At 44.4% G+C, this 19,779-nt stretch overlaps 1 protein-coding gene across 7 annotated transcripts in view; it reads right to left on the bottom strand.

Annotated features, from left to right (window-relative positions):
• Positions 1 to 19,779, bottom strand: part of LOC138737218 (cullin-9-like) — a 260,972-nt gene that overhangs the window by 109,858 nt on the left and 131,335 nt on the right. For all 7 annotated transcript variants that reach the window (XM_069887889.1, XM_069887888.1, XM_069887892.1 and 4 more), the window contains 6 exons: positions 19,099 to 19,189; positions 8,728 to 8,899; positions 6,352 to 6,457; positions 4,426 to 4,521; positions 4,047 to 4,222; positions 390 to 523 (listed from right to left, as the gene is read on the bottom strand). In XM_069887889.1, the coding sequence (XP_069743990.1) occupies positions 390 to 523; positions 4,047 to 4,222; positions 4,426 to 4,521; positions 6,352 to 6,457; positions 8,728 to 8,899; positions 19,099 to 19,189 (775 nt within the window). The remainder of the gene's footprint in view (positions 1 to 389; positions 524 to 4,046; positions 4,223 to 4,425; positions 4,522 to 6,351; positions 6,458 to 8,727; positions 8,900 to 19,098; positions 19,190 to 19,779) is intronic.

Here is a 19,779-nt window from a genome sequence, read left to right as displayed (position 1 = left end):
TCCAGGACTTGAAGAACTGAGTTACAGGGAACTGTTAAATAGGTTAGGACTTTAATCCCTGGAGCACAGAAGATAAAAAGTAGAGGACACAGGTTAAGGTTGAAAGGGAAAATTTTGAAAGGGAACATTTGGACGAACAACTTCACATTGAATGGTGGGAGCTGCCAGCTGAATTGGTAAATGCACGTTCAATTTTGGCATAAAAGAAAAATTTGGGCAGGTACATGTATGGGAGGGGAATGGAGGGATTTGGTCCAGGTGCAGGTCAGTGGGACGAGGCAGAATAATAGTCGGGATTGACTACAAGGGCCAAAGGCCGTTTTCCTTCCTCAATTGCTTGACAATATATTCCGAACATCGCATATTCGAACTTGGTTTGGAATACATACCCAAAGCAGTGACACTGAACACAATCGGATTGATTAAAGCTTCCCAACAAGTCTGCCCCAAGGCTTCACCTGCCTCTGCATCTGGAAGAAAACGATCTGCAAACATTTGCTCGTGTCGTAAAGCACTGTTCAATCTGTAAAAAAAGGAAGCCATCATTCCTCTTGCATCTTTCTGGTTGGGTGAAGAACCTTGACGAGGCTCTTTTCGCCCTTTACAAAAAGTTAAACATTCCACTGCTCACAGGGACTCTGCCTCATCAAGGAAACAGCAAATGCTGCCCAAAAATTTTACAATATTTAGAAAAATTAAATCCGTTACAATTTGACCCCAAAACTGATTTTTTTTTAAATTGCCTCTTGGAAACTTAGCTAATGCAATTGGTGAAACTTGTTCCTCAATGAACTGCAAGAGAATTGTCCATTCACTCATGTGGCTCTACAGGTGCTTGACTTTTTATCCAGGATCGTTAGGACCGGACACCTGCTGTTGTTTGGAATTTTCCAGATTTCAGAATCATTTTGATTTTGGTCCCTTTAAGCAAATGCCTCCCTCTTAGCCCCCACCCTGCACCAATTACCCCAGTCATCCGTCACCCCACCTGCTCCCAGTCGTCTGTTCATCAGTTCTCTCCCCCCTCCCCCACCTCCCCCAGGATGGTGCCAGACTATTTTGCACCCTAGTCCAGGCTGAGTGTGGAGGGGGTGGTGATGGTGCTGACTGGGCTGAGCAGTAGTTTGACATGCGCCATACAGGAGGCTCTCGACCAGCGGATCAGTCAGGTGGAGACTGGAGGCGATAGGTTGGCCCAGGAGCTCAGCCAAAAAGGTGGCCAGTGTTGGCTGCTCAGAGTCGGCAGTCAAGCGGGGGAAAAGGCTGGAGACAAGGTGCAAAGTTGCAGGAGGAGTGGGCTGTCGGGGAGAAGGAGCCGAGTGCCAGCAGCTTTCAGGCACTCCACCAGCTCGTTGGACCAGCCCTCAGGCACACCCTGGCAGCACAGCGCCATCCGTCGCCCTCCCCCTGATGCAGCAGCAGGGGTGCAGTGCTGCCGAGTCTGGAGTTAACAGAACACTGCACCAAATCGTGGGAGCAATGGCTGTCTTCGTTACCCATAATCCCTAACGCAGCTGGAACTGTTCTGCCTGTGCCAAAACAGTTCCAGCCAAGTCGGGGATTATGAGTAAGGAAGACAGCCATTGGTTCCACTTTGAGGCAGACCGGTACCGCTTGCTTCTCTCCCACTGGGAGCCAAGAATCACACTCCCACTGAAGGCAAGAGAGGGCACCCACAGGGGCGGGGACAGGGATGATGGAGAATTTATTATGGGAAATTAACGTTACTTAAATGTAATGTCATCTACCAAACAAAAGTGCTTGTTTTTGGAGGTTGCCGGTGTTTGGAACCCTGGAGAAAAGGTTAAGCACCTGACAAAGTTTTATTTTTCCTCATTATATTCTTCCTGTTAGCAATGTGCATTGGCAATCAGTGGATTTTTCCAGAAGTTTAAATTGAGTTCAAATTAATTTCATATCTCAGAAAATAAAGCTGTCTATGTTTGCATTCAGGTGAACCAGCCAAGTGAGTAAAGTCTGTGGCACATGAGTGGCAAGTAATGACACTTTGTGAGCTGCTCCAAATTCATTTTATTCTTGACATTCAGTGCCATTAACTATCATCATGTCTCCCACCATCAATATCTCGAGACTGAAAATAAAATGGACAAGCCTGACAAACACCGTGACTGCAAGAGGATGTCTAAGATTGGAAAGTTTGTCAAGGGTTCACATAATTCTTCAACCAATTCCACCATGTACAAGGTATAAGTGCTGTAGGTCAGTGCATCCAGTAATCCAGCAAGTATACAATTATTTTAACTTCAGTTGTGGACAAAGCTCAAGAAACAATTATCAGGGACAGTATCCAGTGCTGACTGTAAAGTGTTTGTACGTTCTTCCCATATCTGCACGGGCTCCCTCGGACATGGCGACAACAGGGAAAGGAGAGATGACATGGAGAGCAAGGGGGTGCGGGTGGAGGGTTAATGGAAGCTAGAGAAGTCGATATTAATATCATCCAGTTGGAAGGTGACCAGTCGGAAGATGTGGTGCTATTCCTCCAATTGTGACAGTACATCAGACAATAGACAGACATGTCAGCAAGGGAATGGGATGGAGAATGGATTGTCACTGGAAGATCCAGGCTATTGTGGCAGACAGAGCTGAGGTGCTCAGCAAAGCAATCTCCCAGTCTGCGTCCAGTCTCTGCGATGTAGAGGAGACCACAGCGGGAGCATCGGATGCAGTAGACGACCCCTGCAGATTCACAAGTGAAACAATGCTTCACTTGGAAGGACTGTTTGGGGCCATGAATGGTGCTGAAGGAGCAGGTGTGGACGCAAGTTGAGCATCTCCTATGGTCAAGGGGACAATTGGTGGAGGAAGGAGTGGACAAGGGAATCACGGAGGGAGCAGTCCCTGCGGAATGCGGAGAGGGGAAGAGAAGGGAATATGTATCTAGTAGTGGGATTGTGTGGTAGCAGGCGGAAATGGTGGAGGACAATGAGTTGGATGTGGAGGTGGTGGGGTGGTAAGTGAGGACAAGAAATCATGTCCTTGTTGTGCATGGGGACGGAGGGGGCTAGGGCAGATGTGCAGATAATGGAGGATGTGCGGGTGAGGGCCGAGTTGATGGTGGTAGAGGGAAAGCCATGTTGTTTGAAGAAGGAGGACATCTCTGATGATCTGGCTTGAAACTCCTCATCCTGGTTGTAGATGCAATGGAGACGGAGGAATTGAGAGAATGGAATGGAATCCCTACAGGGGACAGGGATGGGAAGAGGGGTAGTCGAGATAGCTGCGGGAGGTGGTGAGTTTATAGAGGGTGTGTGTCGAGAGTTTGCCTCCTGAGATGGAGTCAGAGGTGGACCAGGTGAATTTGAGGTTGGGATGGAAGTTGGTAGCACCAAAGTAGTCATCGATGTAGCGGAGGAAAAGTTGAGGGGCCTTGCCTGTGTTGGCTTGTAGACTTTAATTTATCCTTTCTTCAAGTACCAATCCTCACTCTTTGATTCAAATTCACTTTGCGAATAGAACATAGAACATTACAACATTGTACAGGCCTTTTGGTCCACAATTTGGTGCCGACCTACGAAAACCTATTCAACAAACTAAACCTTCTCTACCTTACACTCATAACCCTCAATTTTACTTGCATTCATGTTCCTGACTAAGAGTCTTTTAAAAGTCCCTACTGTACCAGCCTCCACTACTACCCCCAGCAATGCATTCCAGGCACTTGCCACTCTGTGTAAAACAAAATTCCCCTAAACTGTCCTCTCTTCACCTTATTTAGATGTCCTCTGCTGTTTGCTTGCCTCATCCTGGGAAAAAGGTGCTGGCTGTCCACCCTATCTATGCCTCTCATAATCTTGTAGACCTACATTAGGTCACCTCTCATCCTTCGTCACTCCAAAGAGAAAAGCCTTGTGTCATAAGGCATGTTCTCCAATCCAGGCAACATCCTGGTAAATCTCCTCTGCACCCTGTCCATGGCTTCCACGTCCTTCCTGTAATGAGGCAACTAGAAATGAACCCAATATTCCAAATATATGGTCTAAGTGTGAATCTTTGTTATTGCCCAAACTGAACATGTAACTTACTTGTTGAAAAGCTCCAGCAACTGCATCCTGTCCTCCTGAATCTCCTGACACCAGGTGTGCGCCTTTGTTGTGTAGAAGAGATAGGTCCGACAGCAAAGCTGTTCCTTGAACACTGGCCAGAAAGTTGGCTTTGGTCCCAGAAGTTCAAATCCATGAACTCGAGTATCAATCCCACCCTGATTAGCAGGAAAAATTATGAACCAGATACAAGACTCAGATCTGACTACACATTTCAATAACATTTCTGTGCATCCTATGGGCAGATGAAAAAAATCAAAATGTTTGAAGGTCTTATTTGGCAAAATTAGATAAATAAATTCTTAATTGTGACTTCAACAATTAGCAAGCAACTAGGCTCCAAGTAGTCATTGGGCTGTACCTGCTGGCATCGCTTGATGCGAATCTGGATAATTGCCCAAAAACGGGTCATGTTCTCCAGGAGCAAAACTCGGCTGGCAGTGGGCACCACATTCATCTGCAAAACAAAGGCCAGGTCACAAATGGAAGAGAAAGGTGCATTACCTCACTGATAGCACTGCTGACTACCAAATGTACAAGGTTAAAGGCTCACTTTTTTACCAAACTTGATTTAGACAGTAAACCAGCTGAGTATAACCCAAACAATGGCACCTAATCAATAGGATTGACGTCAATGCCCTACCTCATACTAACCTACAGAGTAAATGGTACCTGAGCTCCCAACGAAATCACCTGCAATTCCTGCACTAATATCACAAATAGACAAAGTAACATTTCTATAAATCCCAATAAATCAACAGTGTCCCAATAATGAGTACAGGAACTATTCTTGGTTGGCACCTATCCACCAGGGTAAACATTCATTCCGTCCACTACCAATGCACATCAGCTGCAGTGACTCCAACCTACAAATTGCACTGCAGTTACTTGCTCAGACGACTCTAAGAGCCCCACTAAACCTTAACAATGCACAGAGGGATCTCATTTCCCTAAATCCTCAATGATAGGCAGAGGGACCTCATTTCCTAACGATGGGCAGAGGGATCTCATTCCCCAATGACGGCAGAGGGATCCCATTCCCCAACGACGGCAGAGTGACCTCATTCCCCAATGATGGGCAGAGGGACCTCATTCCCCAACGACGGGCAGAGGGACTTAATTCCCCAATGACGGGCAGAAGGACCTCATTCCTCTAGATCCCAAGGATAGGCAGAGGGATCTCATTCCCTTAGATCCCAACAATGGGCAGAGGGATCTCATTGCTCTAGATCCCAACAGGTAGAGGGATCTCATTCCCCAAGATCCCAATGACAGGCAGAGGGATCTCATTCCTCTAGATCCCAATGGGCAGAGGGACCTCATTCCCCAATGATGGGCAGAGGGACCTCATTCCTCTAGATCCCAACGATAGGCAGAGGGATCTCATTCCCTTAGATCCCAACAATGGGCAGAGGGATCTCATTGCTCTAGATCCCAACAGGTAGAGGGATCTCATTCCCCTAGATCCCAATGACAGGCAGAGGGATCTCATTCCCCTAGATCCTAACGACGGACAGAGAGATCTCATTCCCCTAGATCCCAATGACAGGCAGAGGGATCTCATTCCTCTAGATCCCAATCGTTGGGAGACTAAACTTGACTGCTTCACAGGTAAGAGGGCCCATAAACTTTAAGCAGAGTCTGAAGGGGGGGGGGGGGGGGGAACATGGCCAAAATAGTTTGTGAATGGCTGGTTTAGAGGGATATGGAACAAATGTGGGCAAATGTGACTAGCTCAGGAAGGAACCTTGGTTGACAGGTTATGTGTTTTGTTAAAGGACCGTTTTCACACGCGCCCAGATTCCACAAATTACCTCCATGATTGGGGAAACTTAGAGTGGCCAATTAACCTACCAACCAGCAGATGTTTGGAATGTGGAAGAAAACTGAAGCACCCTGGGGTAAATGCACATGGTCACAGGAAAAACCTGCAAACTCCACAAAAACAGCACCCGAGGTCAGGAGTGAATGGAATTTCTGGCTGTAAGGTAGCAGCTCCACAAAACCTGTATAACCCAATTAACCCATAACCCCGCATGTTTTTAGAGGGTGGGAGGAAACTGGACCCCCCAGGGAAAACCCATGCAAACACAGGGAGAAGATACAAACTCCTTACAGACATCACCGGATTCAAACCCAGGTCGGTGATGCTGTAATAGCATTGTGCTAACCTCCATGCTAACCATGCTGCCCAGTCTTGCAATGGAAGATAACATTCTGAATGCCGTGATGATATCCTCACAAGATTAATCAGGTTGCATGGAGAAGGGTTGTGACAACAACTTACCGTGTTTAGTTCGGTGTTGATGTTATTGGGGTCATCCCCACCCATTACTACGACACGAGCTGGCATGTAACTGGAGTCTTCACTTGCAACCACCAAGATCAGTTGTCTGTAACAAGATTAAGAAAACATAACGAAATGATACAGATTTTAAGCAGAGAAATGAAGTCACTTTGCTCATTGTGTCCAAAATAAAGGGTCTATTCAGATCAAACCCTCTTCCCTATTCTTCTGTAGCTTTGTAGGATCCAGCTCTTCACATGCTTATCCCCGTAAAGTGTAAGGTTTTTTACTCCAGTGAAACCCAGATCTTGAATAATGTTTGGTCGAAAAAATTTGTGTAAACCATATAAATGTAGCAACACGTCACTGTTCCCCTACTCAATTACCTTTGTAAGAAAGGCCAACATATAATTCACTTTCTTAGTAACTTACTACAACTGTGTTCACTGTTAGTGGCTGGGGTACAGGAACAGCTCTCCTTCTATATAAATGCTATAAGCATGGCAGAACTTAGTCAAATGCTTACTGGTTTTCTGTTGCCAAGTCAATTTTAGAAATGTTACAATTATTCCCTAGATACTCTATATTGTTTTACTTTCCTCGCAAGCTTACTATAAAGAACGGACAAACAACTTACCAAAATAGTATCAATGACCTTCTTCATTGCCTCCTCAAAAAATCTAATCTAATTAGTTAGGTTGACCTTCCCTTCTGATGTCACACTATTGGAAAGATGCGCTAAGCGCTAGAGTGGATGCAAAGGAAATTCACCAGCAAGATGCCTGAGGTGGAGAATTTCAATGCAAGGAGAAACTGGAGAGGCTAGGTCTGTTTACCCTTGAGTGAAGGGAGTTAAAAAAGGACACGATTATATAAAATTATGAGGGGCACAGATAGGGTAAACTGCAGGAAACTTTCCCCCAACAGGGGGAGGATAAAGTTGGGAAGTAATCAGAGGGAACCTTCTTCACTCAGAGAGTGGAGAGTGCCTGGAATATACAGCCTGAGAGAGTCGTGGATGAAGAGTCGCTGATAGCATTTGGCAAATATCTAAATAAGTACTTGAATCACCTACAGTAGGCTGGTAGGTGGGATTAATATGGATGATTGCCCACTGGTTGGCATGGACAAAGAGGGCTGAATGGCCTTGTTCCATGCTGTACCACTCTATGAACTGAAAGGCTCCAGGTTTCCTGTTCCAAAGATATAGCTCAAATTCGTGACTATTCTCAGCATTTTATTCTTCTTGATTTAACACACTCCACGCTTTGATGATTAATCTGCACTTCATCAAACTGGATCTTAAAATGCTTTTCAATAATTTGTCCAATATCAACATTGGTGCAACTAACGCAGCCTGGGATTTAGCCACTTTTAAAATATCATTCATCCTAATATGTCCTCTCACTTTTTGTTCATCAAATCCAATTTTTCAATTCCTCCTCTGTCATATCAAGAGTCATGGAAACAGAACGTTGTAGCACGGTAGTGTTCTTCAATCCTCCCTCTTCAGTGAAAGCAGATACAAAGGTTGATGAGAAAGAGAGAAAACAGGCTTGAAAATAGTTTAACAGTAACCCTGCTTGGCCACAGGACCAATCTGCGAGAATCAACTACTGCATCCGGTGCTCCCATTGTGGTCTTCTCTACATTGGAGAGATTTGACGCAAACTGGGAAATCACTTTGTTGAACACCTCAGCTCTGTCTGCTACAATAGCATGGATCTCCCAGTGGCCCCTATTTCAATTCCCCATCCCATTTCCTTGCTGACATGTCAATCAATGGTCTCATGCACTGCCAAATTGGAGAAACACTTCATCTTCTGACTGGGCACCCTTCAACCGGATGGCATTAATATTGACTTCTCTGGCTTTCATTAAACCCGCCCCCTCCCCCACCCCGACTTCTTCCCCAAGCTCTATCTCTCTCCCTTTTCCCTGTCTCCATTCACACAGACATAATCAATTCTCACCTATCCCCTTACCATCTCCAATTAACACTTTGTGTTGGCCTGGATTCCTCCCCTGGCCGGCTCCGTCTCTATTCTGAGATTTTCTGTTTTTTGCTCATTCTTTGCTTATTCCTTGAAGAAGGCCTCAGGCCTGAAATCTCAGTAATAGATGAATTAGGGGATGTGGGGAGAAGGCAGGTAGGTGGAGTTAGATTAAATTAGATCAGCCATGATCGTATTGAATGGCGGAGCAGGCTCGATGGGCCATTTTTGCCCTACTCCTGTTCCTACTTCCTATGTCCCTAGATCTTTGTCTCCTACGATGCTGAAAAGACTGGGTGAGGTCCTCCAGCATTTTGGTGTGTTTTTACAGAACCATCTAATTCAGTTTGTGTCTCCAGATTGAGTCCCTGTCCACACATACCTGACAACCACCCCTTTGTGCATGTATATGTTAATGTAGTGGGACCCGGTGCTACCATTCGATTCCCAGTAGGTTTTGGCATTCTTGTCAGTTAACTTGCTCGCTCTGTGATGATTGGAGGACACCTCCACTTTCTCCCAGCATTTGTCCTCTTTAAGCTCCACACTGGAACCTACATAAGGAAGCAAGGGTCATGGTAACTGCCAGGCAGGGAAAACACACTACAGAGCATTCCTGCAGGTTTAAAATACATTCACGTTTGAACAACACTTCTCTGAAACTACAAAAAAATACCAAGACCGCAGGAAAGAATCAAATATCCATAAGATTTTGGAGCACAATGTGGCTATTCGGCCCATCAAGTCTGCTCTGCCATCCCATCATGACTGATTATTTTTTTTCCTTCAATCTCATTCACCCTCCTCCCCATAACCTTTGACGTCCTTACTAATCAAGAACCTATCAACCCCTCCTTTCAATCTACCCATTGACTTGGTCTCCACAACCATCTGTGTAATAAATTCCACAGATTCATCACCCCCTAGCTGAAGAAATTTCTAATTTCTATTTGAAAGGGACGTGCATCCCTTTATTTTGAGGCTGGGCCACTAGTCCCAGACTTCCAATTCACACTTTCCAGTCCTCAATAGTCGATAGATTTTATTCCATCCTTCTAAACCAGGGGCCCTCAAACTTTTTAGTCCATTGACCCCCTTCATGGAATCCTTGATCCCTCATCAATCCCCAGGCATGTTAAAAAAAAAAATAAAAAAATCATAAATAAATAAATAAATAGATAGACATGCCGTTTTCATATGCATTAGTAAGGGAAACTGCATACCAAACCCTGCTGGAGTTGGCGAGTTTTAGTCGTAAGTCTCCACGCTCTTCCAGGTTCTGTTTTGCTATAATTGCATTTGCGTGGCTAAAACTAGCTTCAACCATGAATGCAAGTAAAAATGGTTCAATTGCTGCATTAACTTGGGGTATTTAGTAGCAGTATTTACATTGCTCCAATCGTCACTAAGGCATTTACTTTTGAACAATGATTTAGCTTCGAGATCCACACACATTTCAACGAGTTCATCTTCTAAATCAGTGGTGTCAAACTCAAATTCACAGAGGGCCAAAATTAAAAACTTGGACTAAGTCGAGGGCCGAACTAAATATTTATTGAAAATTTTCAACAACATCTGCATGTTTTCTCTTCTTTCAACATATGTAATGTTAAACTTTTTCTTATTAAAATAAATGTTTAATAATAGTTTTGGATAAACTCTTTCCAGAAGCATTAACAAATGAGAAATAAAATATTCAATAAATAATATTTCTCTATAGAGGATTTGTCACATGTTGCTAGTGTGCTGCCGAATAGTAAAATCTGAGGCCTATTGAGAATGTGGGAGAATAACATGATTCCTGAAACAATCAAATGGGTGACTGATTGTGGGCATGAACTCTAACAGGGTTATTTGCCATGCCCTTTTTCCATTGGTACAGATATCCTTTGATTTACACACTTTTCAAGTTTTATGCCTAATGAGCTTGTATCCAGGTGCAGGACCATTTTTAACCAGGAATATATTTATCACTGAGACATGAAACTATTGGAAGATTGTTTTATCCTGTGATTAAAGTTCATAATACTTACTCAGGCCTGTGAGCGGGAGGGCGGGGTTTGCGGGCGATCGGGTTGGACGACAGTGCGGGGGCATCGGCTCTCGCTGCAGGGCGGCATCTCGGTGGATCAGCGGCCCCGTCACCGTGAGTCGCGGGTCGGCCTGCGGCAGGGAGGGGGAGTGGGCAACGGTCCTGGCGAGGTCAGGCCCGAGGCCTCCAGTTCCGGGCGCTGGGAAGCGGCCTTGGCTTCCCCTGACACCAGCCAGGCCGTGCTGCGGTGGGGGGGCGGGCGGGGGGACATGACAGTGCGGGGGCATCGGCTCTCGCTGCAGGGCGGAATCTCGGCGGATCAGCGGCCCCGTCACCACGAGTCGCGGGTCGGCCTGCGGCAGGGAGGGGGAGTGGGCAACGGTCCTGGCGAGGTCAGGCCCGAGGCCTCCGGTTCTGGGCGCTGGGAAGCGGCCTTGGCTTCCCCTGACACCGGCCATGCCCCAAAACCAGAGTCCATGGTGAGACCCTGCAACGTAAACAGAGGAGGTGGGGGCGATTAGCGGGCTGACGCCAATGCATTCTGGGATTTATAGTATTAGCTGTGCATGCGCTATACTGGCGCGGCGGCCAGCGGGCCACCTCTAATACATTTTTGAAATGATCTTGCGGGCCAAATATAATTATATCGCGTGCCAAATTTGGCCCACGGGCCAGAGTTTGACATGTGTGTTCTAAATGAAATTCAATGTCTGCATTTTGCATTTCCAAATCAAATGGTGTAACAATCCAGTCAGGTACGTGCATTTTCTCCAGGTCCTCGAAATGTACTTGAAAGTCTTCCCTTAATTTTTCAAGGTGCTTTATGTAGATCTCCAGATCACAGTCTGAAATATTTTCATCTTCTTCCAATCGCCGTAAATTTGAAAAATACTCAAAATCTCTATGTGCCAATGGAAATTTAAATTGGTCTATTGTGACTTGGAAACCTATGAGGATTGTTTGAGCTTGAATAATTGTAACATCTTTACCTTGCAGATGCTTCTGTACTTCATTAAATTTTGAATATAGATTTGCCAAATAGAACAGATGGATCTTACACTTTTTCAACTCGTCATACAGTGAGGGTCCACATCCGTAAGAAACTCCACAGTTGAAACGTACAGGTCAACAAGTTTTTGTAAGCTATCACCTCTTGACAACCACCTTACCTCAGTGTGGAAAAATAATTGATTCAAAATTTCATCATTTTTTTCACATAACAATGCAAACAGTCGCGAATTGAGAGGATATGCTTTAATTTTGTTGACTGACCTGATAGAGTACACACTTTTAAGGCATCATGCAGTTCCCCATTGAGTTTCCTGGCAACAAGATTGTCACAGTATGTATATTGGGAACCTTTTCCTTGAGTACGGCAGCAAATCCTGTTACAACCAACCATTGCTGGAGCACCGTCAATCGGCACTGGAGTAATATTCCAAAGGGGAACATTGTGTTTCTTCAAATGTTGAAAAATTGTCTCATCTTTAATATCACTTGGCAAACAAAAACTTGTGAACAATGCCCTTTAGCCTTGGACTGTAATACCTTACATTGGTCATGAGAATATTTGAACTGCCAAATCTTGCTTCATAGAGTTGGATGGAAAACTTGCAATGTTGAAGCTCAGATGCCAGGTTTTCTCCAGATCATCAGGCCATCTCATCACTGCGTTGTCGCACTGTATTTGCATTTAATGGCATGCATTTTAGAACAGGTTGAGAGTCTTTTTCCATAACATTTTCAATCACATCTTTAATTGCTGATCATATGATCTCCTCACCAATATTATATGTCAATTTTCCTTTCTTTGCTGCATTAAGGGAGATACTGTATGATGCCTTCAGTCCTCCTTCATTATCAGCAATGCCAAGTGCTTTAAAAAATGACTTTAAATTTGGTTGTTTTCTGATTGTTTTTCTTTCAGCGCTTAAAAACAAATCAAGATCTTTATTTTTCTTATCAGAGTGAATCCTTTCAAGGTGGTCTTTCATCTTTGCAGGTTTCATGGCATTATTACTGAAAGTCTTTTCACATAACAGGCACACGGGCATTGTTTCATTAGTAAACGAAGGTACGAATCCAAATTTCAAATACTCTTGTCAACATCGCTGGCACTTATTCTTTGCATTAGCGGCTGCCATTGTGCTTTCAGGAAATTTAAACAGTAAATGCACAGCTATTAGTTGAGTAGGCACTGGCTGCCACTGGATTAGCTGGTGCCTATGGACAGCAAATAATGTGGCTGGGATACTCAGTGTAGCAGTGCCACAACCCAGACTTTTGTTATGTACTTGAAAATAAAGCTAAGGCTAAACTAAAATGTTTTAAAATGTTACATGACTACAATGCAAATGATGAACAATATAGTTAACACGTTATTGAGTATTTCAAAAATAGAGCATATGAGTGAAGAAAATCCAAGTCAATTCAACCATGTGGAAACAGGTGTTAAAACGGTCATTGTCTTGTGATTCCAACTAATAATAAATTATTATAACTATTATCAGTACGTTTCAGTAAACAGAATATAAAATAAATAGCCAATAAAAACTAATTATATATCAGAAATGTGTATCAGCAAGTTATATTTTATATATTTTTATTTCTTATACGAATGTCAGCTTTCGACCCCATAAGTTCAATCGCCCTCCCCCTCCCACCCCCAGTGTTTATTGACCCCCCACCCCCCAGGGATTTTTCAACGCCTTAAATAGTCCATCAACCCCAGGGGTCAATATCAACCACTTTGGAGACCCATGTTCTAAACTCTAGCTGGTACAGGGCCAAAGCCATTGAAACCGCCTCATATGTTCATCCTCTAATTCTAATCCTATTCTTGTAAACCTTCTCTAGACCATCTCTAATGTTAGCACATCCTTTCTTAGATCAGGGGTCCAAAACTGCACCAAATACCCCAAATTTGTCTGCCAAACACCATATAACCTCACAGCAATACATCTTTCCTTTTGTATGCTCCATTGTATTTGCCTTCCTTACTACCAACTCAACCTGCAAGTTAACCTTTAGGGAATCCGATGCCAGGACATCCAAATCCCTTTGGATCTTCACTTTCTGAATTCTCTCGCCATTTAGAAAATAGTCTACACCTTTATTCCTTCTACCAAAGTGCACGACCATACACTTCCCTACCTTGTATTCCATCTGCCACTTTTCCCATTCTCCCAAGCCCCTCTGCAGACTCCCTGCTACCTCTATATTACCCATCCCTCCACCAGTCTTCCTACCATCCACAAACTTGGCCATAAAGCCATCAATTTGTTCATTAAATCATTTACATATAGCATGAAAAGTATTGGAACCGACACCAGCCCATGCGAAACACCACTAGTTACCAGCAGTCAGTGGACCCAACACTGACTGATACAGACACTAGCTGTCACCGGCAGCCAGTGGATCCAACAGTGACCTGTGCGGACATCACGTGTCACCGGCAGCCAGTGGACCCAACGCTGATCCGTGCAGGCACCGCCTGTCACCGGCAGCCAGTGCACCCAACACTGATCCGTGTGGGCACCACCTGTCACCGGCAGCCAGTGGACCCAACACTGATCCGTGCAGGCACCGCCTGTCACCGGCAGTCAGTGGACCCAACACTGATCCGTGTGGGCACCACCTGTCACCGGCAGCCAGTGGACCCAACACTGATTCGTGTGGGCACCACCTGTCACCGGCAGCCAGTAGTCCCAATACTGATCCGTGTGGGCACCACCTGTCACTGGCAGCCAATGGACCCAACACTGACCCATGTGGACACCATCTGTCACTGGCAGCCAGTCAGAAAAGGTTCCCTTTATTCCCACTCTTTGTCTTCTGCCAGTCAGCCAATCTTCCATCCACAGTAGTGTCTTTCCCATTATACCAGGGCTCCTATCTTGTTTAGCAGCCTCATGTGCGGCACCTTGTCAAAGGCCTTCTGAAAATCCAAGATCACTGACTCTGCTTTGTCTATCCTGCTCATGACTTCCTCAAAAAACTCCAACAAATTTGTCAGGCAAGATCTCCCCAGAATCCTGACTTAGGCTTATTTTATCTTGTGCTTTTTAATGTCGGGAAAAAAAACTTTTCATAACTGCTTTTTGTTTAAACGTTTCTCCCCTTGTTACTTTTTTGTTGCCTTCTGATCCTTTTTAAAAGCTACCCGATCCTCCTGCTTCCCGCTAGTTTTCACAATACCGTATACCCTCTCCTTGCTTAATGTGGTCTTTGAATTCCCTTGTCAGTCCTCATGAAATCCATGAAAGTCACCACAGAATTTTTAGGTTTTTTAAAATTTTCCTCTTGACACAGGATATTCTAAAAGCAAATAAAACCAGCAATCCTTTTTTGAATTTTGCATTGCTCCATAAAATGGGACACACTTGAGCCAATTTTACAACACGGCACCACAGTGGTACACTGCTCTGAAATGGTGTTCTTACGGCAACCATTTATTTCCCTCCTCAGATGAACATGTCTGAAAAATCTCACATTACTGTTAAGTTCAAATGCCAACACACAAATCCTCCAATCAACATACTACTACAATGTGGAAAAAACATACCAACTAATTGTGGATGGAGTGAAACACTGCTGCTTCAGACCCATCCTGACAGTCCTTCACGCCAGTGGCCCCATCTAAAAGCAGAAAATGTCTAGTTCTTCATTTTTAAGATGGTTGGCAAAGTTGAAAGATAAGCAAGAATTTAAGCCAAGTTCAACAATGACTACACCAACCCACCTTGTTATCATGTGCTTTAAACTTTTCTCTCACAGAAAGCTCGCTGGTTAGGTGTGGGAGTTCACTCCATTCCTTTTCCTGCTTCTAATGTTATGTTTGTTCCATGTACAGGAACTTACGGACTCATTTCGATCGAGGAATTTGTTAGTTAAAACTTATGTCATCCATATATTTTCTCTTTCCCATAGGGAAACAAGTGCAAGGTCTTAAAATTTCAATGTACAATTTAAATTCTGATAGCTAGAATGACAATTCATTTACTTGTTGAGAATCATTTACAATTACTGTATATACTCATGTAAATAGTCGAGTTTTTGGGACCAATTTTTGGGGTCATATTTGGGGTGGGGGATCTACTTTTACGCTGGTCAGACTTCTGACCACATTAAGTACATACATCACTCAAGGCTTTGGGAGCTTGGATGGGTGGGCGGTCGGGGCCAAAGATAGGGGGGGCATCGACTTTTATACTGGTCATACAGAAAACATGATTTATGTGTCAAAAAGGGGGTCGACTATTACACAAGTATATACAGTAGATGACCAGGAAACCAAATAATGCTTCAAACGGCAGGACACAAGTTCAGGTGTTTAATCTATTCATTCATTTTCTCACAGGCTGTCTCTTTAGCCTAATATCTATCCTGAACAATCCCCACGCAGGATGATAATTGCCTTCTGGAACCACTGCAACTCCTGAGGCAAAAATACGCCAACATTTTGTGACCTTGATTGTACTTGTGAAGGAACAGCAATGCAGGTTTAATTTTAACATTTCAGAAAAATTTGGATAGGCCCATGGATGGGAAGGCCATGAAGAGATATGGAATGGGTACTGGTCAGTGGGACTAGGCAGAATAATAGTTTGGCACAACCTAGAAGAACTGAAGGGCCTGTTTCTGTGCTGTGATGTATATATTTTTAAAAATTTAGACATACATACAGTACGGTATTTCGGCCCACAAGTCTGTGCTACCCAATTTATACCCAATTAACCTACACCCCCAGTACATTTTGAATGGAGGGAGGAAACCAGAGCCCTCAGGGAAAACCCACACAGGCACAGAGAATGTACAAACCCCTTACAGACAGTCCAGGATTTGAACCTCGGTCCCGATCGTTGGTGCTGTAATGATGTTGCACTAACCGCGACGCCAACCGTGCCACCCTACTACGTCAGCCATGCGTAATTCTACAGTGAAATATTTCAGAGTATCGATGTGAAGCCTAGAGAGGAACCTACCATTGGTGACGTTCTCACTGGCCCAAAATGGGACCTAGAAAGGAACCTACTGGGCTGTTATGGGGCCCAAAGAAGAACCTACCACTGGTGGCATTGCCAATGGCCCGCTACTCCTGTACTTTAATCACAATAAGTGGGAATAAAGGGGATAGATGAAATTAATCTTTGCAGTGAAGGTTGAGTATTGAGCAGCTTTGTCCAAGAGGTGTGACAACCTGTCCATGTGTGATTGCACTTGTACTCATACAGACAAGTGAGAAGTTTGCTTCACTTTCCTACTGAATGATTGAGTGGAATCAGGGTGGAGCCAAAAATGTGGTCTCTCTCTTTGCTACCTCGCCATCTCAGAACCTTCTGTCCCCTATTGATTCACTGCTGACTGCTGTAAGGTAAAAACATCATGAGTTGGGACCGGAGAAGGAGTCACCCAGTACTAAGGAGTAACAGGATGCAGGTGTGACCTTGTACACTCAAGATAAGTGTGGCAATAACAAGATGATGTGCAGCAGGGTAGCAACAGCTTATTCATTGGACAATGTAATGGTATGATAATTTACTAAGTGCGTGTCCTGAGGTATAAAAAAAACACCACTTGCTGATATCGGGAGAATGCGCCTTCTCCAACTAACACTGTTAGTTGCAAGTGTTACAATCCGGTAATAAAGAACCTTGATTTCGACTCAGTCTGGTGTCTGACTCACTCATTCTCGTCGGGGTCACCAAATTGTTAGGTCTGCTTTGTTCGAGAATGAGTGAGTCAGACACCAGACTGAGTCGAAATCAAGGTTCTTTATTACCGGATTGTAACACTTGCAACTAACAGTGTTAGTTGGAGAAGGCGCATTCTCCCGAAACCAGCAAGTGGTGTATTTTTTATACTTCAGGACACGCACTTAGTAAATTATCATACCATTACATTGTCCAATGAATAAGCTGTTGCTACCCTTCTCTGATAGTCCGCTGCACATCATCTTGTTATTGCCACACTTATCTTGAGCGTACAAGGTCACACCTGCATCCTGTTACTCCTTAGTACTGGGTGACTCCTTCTCCGGTCCCAACTCATGATGTTTTTACCTTACACTGCCCCACCCCAACCTCCCCTCCAGCTTCCTCCTTCCTGTCATTTTCTTTTGTTCCCCTCTTGATATACTTTATATCACCCCTTTCTCTTTTAGACTCAGGAAAGGATTCTGATTCTAAACGTTGACCATTTATACCCATGGTTGTTGTCTGACCTGCTGAGCTTGCCCACCTTCTCACTGCTACTTAAATTGTACTTAACTAATATACTCCAGCTACCTTGGGCATTTTGTGCAGCTTGTGACATTGCACTTCTAGTCAATAGTAATCCCAAAGATGAATGTTGGTGGTCGGGGGAAAGTGATGGCTTTCAATATCAGGGAAGAGGGGTTACAATTTTTTCTTGAAGGTGGTTCTTGCCAAGGACCCAGCTCCTATGTGGTTTGAATAAATGTAGCTAAACCTCAGTCTCTATGATTATAGAGGCTATGATGAATCAAATTCTTTAGCCTAGCCATAGAATTTGTTCTAGTCTCCAACATCGCTGAGTAAGACGATCTCTGCTCATTAACTGTTTAATCATCCATCACTATTTATGCCTGATAAGTTTTAATCTGATGCACTGTTGGCTCCACCTATAGTTTGCCGATTGGTGAGTGGTCCCAAACGCTTGTGTGAAGTATCACTTGCGAAGTTGTTATGGAACAGTACTTGCTGTGCAACAACCCCACCCCACAGTGAGCCTGCAGCTCAGATCACACAGAACCTGCGGGAAGAACTCAGCAGGTCAAGCAGTATCTGTCAGAGACAAGGAAGAGTCAGTGTTTCAAGCCAAAACTCTTTATCATGATGAAATGTACAAGAGCAATGCAAGAAGGATGGGGCGAGAGGGGTGAGGCAGGAACTCCTTGTGGGATTGACCAACCAAGCAGAAGTGTTGTATGACAGACAGATGCAGGAGAAGGAACTCATGTCACCCACTGAGCAGTCCCCTCCGTCATGGGTCATCCACTGACCCATCCCCTTCATCGTGTGTCATGCCTGACCCGTCTCCCCCCTCCAGGTGTCAACCACTGATCCGTCCCCCCTCCGAATGTCAACCACTGACCTGTCCCTTCCTTCCACGTGTCACCCACTGACTCGTTGTCTCCCTCCATGTGTCACTCACTGACCTGTCCCCTCTGTCTGTCACGCACTGACCTGTCTCCTTCCTCATGTTACCCACTGACCCGCCCCCTTCCTTGCGTGCCACCCACTGTCTTGTCCTCTCCCTTGAGTGCCACCCACTGACCCCTCTTCCCTCGCGTCAACCCGACCCATCCCATCCCACTGACTCATCCTTTCCCTCCAGATGTCACCCATCTCTATTCTCGTCCTCTCCTTTTCCAGCCCATCTTCTCTCTCCATTCACTCATGACGCAGAGTCTTAATCTGAAATGTCAACAATCCCTTTCTTCCCTCACAGATACTGCTCGACCCAGTGAGTTTCTCCAGGGGTTTGTTTCTTGATGGTCTACAGAATTTAATGCCAAGAGTAAATTAATTAAATTTGATGTAATTAATTTAAACCTGCATGTGTCTTTTTGGGAACTACTTTTCGTTATCTTCATTTTGGCATGAAGTTAAAGTAGAACAGAGATGCTCCCTCTTAGCTCCACATATAATTTAAATTTGCCGTGATTTATTCTGTTATCATTGAGCCATTTGGACAGACCTTGACAGAGGTTCCTCAGGAACACATCAAAGAAAGGAATATTGATTGGTTGATGACTGCGTCGATGTTCTTCAATTTGTCCCAAAACCATCTGCAAGTGAGTTAGAAACGAAAGTCGAGTCCACAGGCATAAAGTCAAGTACAAGACAAGCTCATTTATCCTGATCAATGCTATTCCTTGTCAAAGGTGAACATGACTGATTATGGGGTTTGTGCTTTACTTAACTCTCATTTGATGGGGTGGGCGGTGAAGGACTGGTCTCCATTCACAATAAGTTTCTGGAGACACAGATATGAAACCTCAATGCATATGGTTCACATCACGTCAGCGTCAGAACTCTCCATGAATGTTAGTCAGGCTCAAGTTTAAAACATAGCTCTGACACAATAGTCTGAGGTGGGAAAGAAACATTCAAGACTTAGTTGAATTCAATTCGACATTGGCTTTACAGGCAAAGCCAGAGAGTGGTGGTGGATGATTGCCTCTCTGACTGGAAGCCTGTGATTAGAGGTGCAGATCATGGATCGGTGCTAGGTCCATTGTTATTTGTCTTTTATATCAATAATCTGGATAATAATGTGGTAAATTAGATCAGTAAGTTTGCAGATGACACTAAGATTGAAGATATTATGGAGAGAGAGGAAGGTTTTCAAAGCTTGCAGAGGGATCTGGATCAGATG

Source organism: Narcine bancroftii, chromosome 6, assembly GCF_036971445.1.
Source record: "Narcine bancroftii isolate sNarBan1 chromosome 6, sNarBan1.hap1, whole genome shotgun sequence".
Classification (NCBI taxonomy): domain Eukaryota; kingdom Metazoa; phylum Chordata; class Chondrichthyes; order Torpediniformes; family Narcinidae; genus Narcine; species Narcine bancroftii.
The sequence above is the reverse complement of the archived record's forward strand: the minus strand, read 5'-3'. Positions and strand labels throughout refer to the sequence as shown.